This window comes from Erythrolamprus reginae (assembly GCF_031021105.1).
Source record: "Erythrolamprus reginae isolate rEryReg1 chromosome 13 unlocalized genomic scaffold, rEryReg1.hap1 SUPER_13_unloc_9, whole genome shotgun sequence".
NCBI classification, from domain to species: Eukaryota; Metazoa; Chordata; class Lepidosauria; order Squamata; family Dipsadidae; genus Erythrolamprus; species Erythrolamprus reginae.
In genome coordinates, this window is record NW_027248453.1 from 140,001 (window position 1) to 145,000 (window position 5,000).

General features: G+C 45.1%; 1 protein-coding gene across 1 annotated transcript in view; it reads left to right on the forward strand.

The window, feature by feature from the left end:
- Nucleotides 1–1,553: 1,553 nt before the first annotated feature.
- LOC139155206 (lens fiber membrane intrinsic protein-like) overlaps nt 1,554–5,000 on the forward strand; it is a 9,240-nt gene continuing 5,793 nt past the window's right edge. The window contains exons 1-2 of the mRNA XM_070730294.1: nt 1,554–1,728; nt 3,756–3,896. Of these exons, the coding sequence (XP_070586395.1) occupies nt 1,554–1,728; nt 3,756–3,896 (316 nt within the window). The remainder of the gene's footprint in view (nt 1,729–3,755; nt 3,897–5,000) is intronic.

Sequence of the window (5,000 nt, forward strand, 5' to 3'; positions counted from 1 at the left end):
TTTTTTGCAGTCAAGTTTGGAGCGGTTCATATGAAGTTTAAATCTGTTGCGTGCTCTTGTGTTGTTGTGGTTGAAGCTGAAGTAGTCGCCAACAGGCAGGATGTTGCAGCATAGGATCTTGTGGGCAATACTCAGATCTTGTTTAAGGCGTCTTAGTTCTAAGCTTTCTAGGCCCAGGATTGAAAGTCTAGTCTCGTAGGGGATTCTATTTCGAGTGGAGGAGTGAAGGGCTTCCGACCAGGTGGGCGGGCGTAGGATGTCCTTGAACTTCTGGAAAGAATGCATCTGCTCCCTCGGGAAAATCACCCCTCCCAAGTCCCCATAAACGTCAGGCCTTCTATAGATAGTGGGGCAAGCTGTTAATTATCACCAACTTCTACCCCAGCTTGACAGGCAGCCTCCCCTCAAGAAATTTTTCACAGACATTTGCGGCCCAATAGCAGTTGTAAGTTGAGAACTCCCTGCACTCTGGTTTTAGAATTGGACCACTGGAGACAAGGATGTAACCTGATATTTCTCTCCTTGCCAGGACGGAGCCACTGCGACGGGGACCCTGCGTTAATTCAGAAAACACAGATCTCCGAAAGGTGATTATTGTTGTGAGTGTGTGACAGTGTGAGAATCCCTAACGTCCCTGGTAGAATCTGGTGGCTCTTTTTTGCAAAAAAAAAAATTCCCAACTATTTGGATTGTGGATTGGGTGATGTCCTGTCGGGCTCTCTGGTAGACTCCTCCCCAAAATTCACAGGTACAAATTTCAGACACACACACACACGTTTGAAAATTCAACACAATGTTCTTTATAATGAAAATTCCCTTAAACCAAGCCCTCTTTTGGGATAGCCAAGAGCCCTCGTCTCCAAACAAACTGGTCATTTGTCCAAGCCCCTTATCAGTTCTGTGATACTTAGCTTGCAGCTGGGAGGCGATTCACAGTCCTTCTTCTTTCACAAAGTGAAACACACTTGGCTCTGGTTTAGTTTCCAAGCGGGGAAAAATCAGCACACAAAAGGTCAAAGTCAGCAAAGCAGTCACGAAACACAAGGATCAGATAATCCTCCACCATGATCAAACCCACAGGCCGCTCTTTATAATGACCACAGCCTCACTAATGACCACAGGGGGCCTCATTTTCTCTTGTAATAATCCTTCAGTTGTTGCTGCCTATGCATCGCTCCCCGCATGCGTGGCTGTATCATTAACTCTTGTTCCGAATCCAAGGAGGAGCGAGAGAATTGATCTCCTTCTGAGCTGTCTGCCCCACTCTCCTCCTCCCTGTCACTCCTGTCTTCTTGGTCAGAGGAGCCTTCATCATCAGAGCAAAACAGGCCTGCAGCACGTGGATGTCTCCCCCACATCCACAGTCCTCGGGGCAGGAGCTGGGCCAGAGCTGACCACAACAGAATGTAGAAATTTGAAGGTCTCTACTGTTGATACTGTGTTGTCTAATATTGTGAGAAGTGGAAGGGTGGATTTTTTTTTCTAATTTTCCATTTTTTCCTTCTTCCAAAGGGGACGCCGCTGGAGCGCCACCACTGCCGCCAGGGTCCACGATGTTCGGTTGGATGGGAGGGGCCCTGCTGTGCGCCGTTTCCGGGCTGGTCCTCCTCATCGTTGCCACGGCCACGGACTTCTGGATGCAGTACCGATACTCGGGCAGCCTCAGCAACCAAGGGCTTTGGCGTTTCTGCGTGGGGAACAAGTGTCACCCGCACACCATCACTCTCGGTGAGGTCACCGCGGTCAGAGGGCTGGAACGCCGGGCTGTTTTTCCTGTTGCACCGTCCCAAGATCCGCTTGGGCTGGTTTAGGGCAGGGGGGCCCAACCACAGCTTCTCTGTGGACTCCAACTCCCAGAATTCGCCTGGTGCACCAGTTGCGGCCCTATCTGGACTGGGACTCACTGCTCACGGTCACTCATGCCCTCATCACCTCGAGGCTCGACTACTGTAACGCTCTCTACATGGGGCGACCTTTGAAGAGTGTTCGGAAACTTCAGATCGTGACACCAACACTCCGCAGTCTGCATTGGTTGCCGGTCAGTTTCCGGTCACCATTCAAAGTGTTGGTGATGACCTATAAAGCCCTTCATGGCACCGGACCAGATTATCTCCAGGACCGCCTTCTGCTGCACAAATCCCAGTGACCGGTTAGGTCCCACAGAGTCGGCCTTCTCGGGGTCCCGTCGACTAAACACTGTTGTCTGGCGGGACCCAGGGGAAGAGCCTTCTCTGTGGCGGCCCCGACCCTCTGGAACCAGCTCCCCCCCAGAGATTAGAATTGCCCCCACCTTCCTTGCCTTTCGTGAACTCCTTAAAACCCACCTCTGCCATCAGGCATGGGGGAATTGAGACATCTCCCCCAGGCTTATATAATTTATGTATGGTATGTTTGTGTGTATGTCTGTTTTTTAAATAAAAATAGATATTTTTAAATATTTGTTATTGTGTATTATATAACAAAGAAGGAAAGTGGGAGAGAAATAGAGAGAAAGGAGGGAGGAGGAGAGAGAAAAAGGAGAGGAAAGAAGAGAGAAGGAGAAAGAAAGAGAGAGTGGGGGGAGAGAGAGAAATAGAGAAATAGAAAGAGACAGAGGACACAATCTGAAGTGAGTTGGGGGGAAAGATCAAAAGCGACGTGAGAAAATATGATTTGACTGAAAGAGGAGTAGATGCTTGGAACAAACTTCCAGCAGACGTGGTAGATAAATCCACAGCCACTGAATTTAAACCTGCTTGGGATAAACATAGATCCATCCTAAGATAAAATAACAGGAAATAGTATAAGGGCCGACGAGATGGACCATGAGGTCTTCTTCTGCCGTCAGTCTTCTGTGTTTCTATGTGTCCATGACTGCAATTCGTTCACTTAACCACCAATTCATTTTAACAACCCTGGCAAGAATGATGGCGTCTCTTAGGACTCTGGGTTTATTTATTTATTTATCTCTCTCTCTCTCTCTCTCTCTCTCTCTCTCTCTCTCTCTCTATCTATCTATCTATCTATCTAATCTATCTACCTACCTACCTACCTACCTACATCTCTCTCTCCATCCATATCTATCTATCTATCTATCTATCTATCTATCTATCTATCTATCTATCTATCTATCTATCTATCTATCTATCTATCTATCTATTTATTTATTGGATTTGTAAGCAGCTTACGAAAGGCGAGGAGGGTGGGGGCAATTCTAATCTCTGGGGGGAGTTGGTTCCAGAGGGTCGGGGCTGCCACAGAGAAGGCTCTTCCTCTGGGTCCCGCCAAGCGACATTGTTTGGTTGACAGGACCTGGAGAAGACCCACTCTGTGGGACCTAACTGGTCGCTGGGATTCGTGCGGCAGAAGGCGGTCTCGTAGATACCCTGGTCCAGTGCCATGAAGGGCTTTATAGGTCATCACCAACACTTTGAATTGTGACCGGAAACTGACCGGCAACCAATGCAGACTGCGGAGTGTTGGTGTAACATGGGCGTATTTAGAGAAGCCCATGATTGCTCTCGCAGCCGCATTCTGCACGATCTGGAGTTTCCGAACACTCTTCAAAGGTCGCCCCATGTAGAGAGCGTTGCCATAGTCGAGCCTCGAGGGGATGAGGGCATGAGTGACCGTGAGCAGTGACCCCTGGTCCAGATAGGGTCGAGTAACCCTAACTTTGAACGGTCGTTAAATGGGGGATTAATTGTGCTGACTTTCTTAACTTGAAAAGCCAAGCGTCCAAGTGAAAGAACCCATGGCTCTTGCTCCCCACACAGCTTTCTGGGACGCCACCAGAGCATTCATGCTCATCTCCATCCTCTCGGCCTTTGCCGGCATCATCCTGGAGCTGATGACCTACTCCGGCACCAACCGATTCTCCCGCAGTCGCTCCGCCGGGGTTACGCTCCTCATTGCAGGTAGGTGGGGTTGGCTGGGAGGTTATTTATTCATCTATCTATCTATCTATCTATCTATCTATCTATCTATCTATTATCTCTTTATCTATCTATTTATTTATCTTTTTATCTATCTATCTATCTATCTATCTATTATATATATATATATATATGTAGATTGTTCTGAGTTCGGGTTTTGCCCTGTGTAATGTTTTGCATGTCTATGCGACGTTTCGGTGAAATCACATTCACCATCTTCAGGCTGGAGTTCCAATCTTGGAAGATTGGAACTCCAGCCTGAAGATGGTGAATGTGATTTCACCGAAACGTCGCATAGACATGCAAAACATTACACAGGGCAAAACCCGAACTCAGAACAATCTACATACATATACCCGTGAAAATTTACGAAAACATATATATATATATATATATATATATATATATATATATATATATATATATTTATCTATTTATCTACTTATCTATTTATCTATCTATCTATTTATCTATTATCTCTTTATCTATCTATTTATTTATCTTTTTATCTATCTATCTATCTATCTATCTATCTATCTATCTTATCTATCTATCAATCATCTGCATCTATCTATCTATCTATCTATCTATCTTATCTATCTATCAATCATCTGCATCTATCTATCTATCTATCTATCTATCTATCCATCCATCTATCTTATCTGTCTGTCTGTCTGTCTATCTATCTATCATCTGCATCTATCTATCTATCTATCTATCTATCTATCTATCTATCTATCTATCTATCCATCTATCCATCTATCCATCCATCCATCCATCCATCCATCCATCCATCCATCTATCTATCTATCTATCTATTAATATTTCTATCTATTAATCTATCTATCTATCTATTAATCTATCTATCTATCATCTGCATCTATCTATCTATTTATCTATCTATCATCTGCATTCTATCTATCTCTCTATCTCTCTATCTCTCTATCTCTCTATCTCTCTCTATCTATCTATCTATCTATCTATCTATCTATCTATCTATCTATGGGGCTACTTTTGAAAAATGTTCGGAACTTCAGATCGTGCAGAATGCGGCTGCGAGAGCAATCATGGGCTTCCCCAAATACG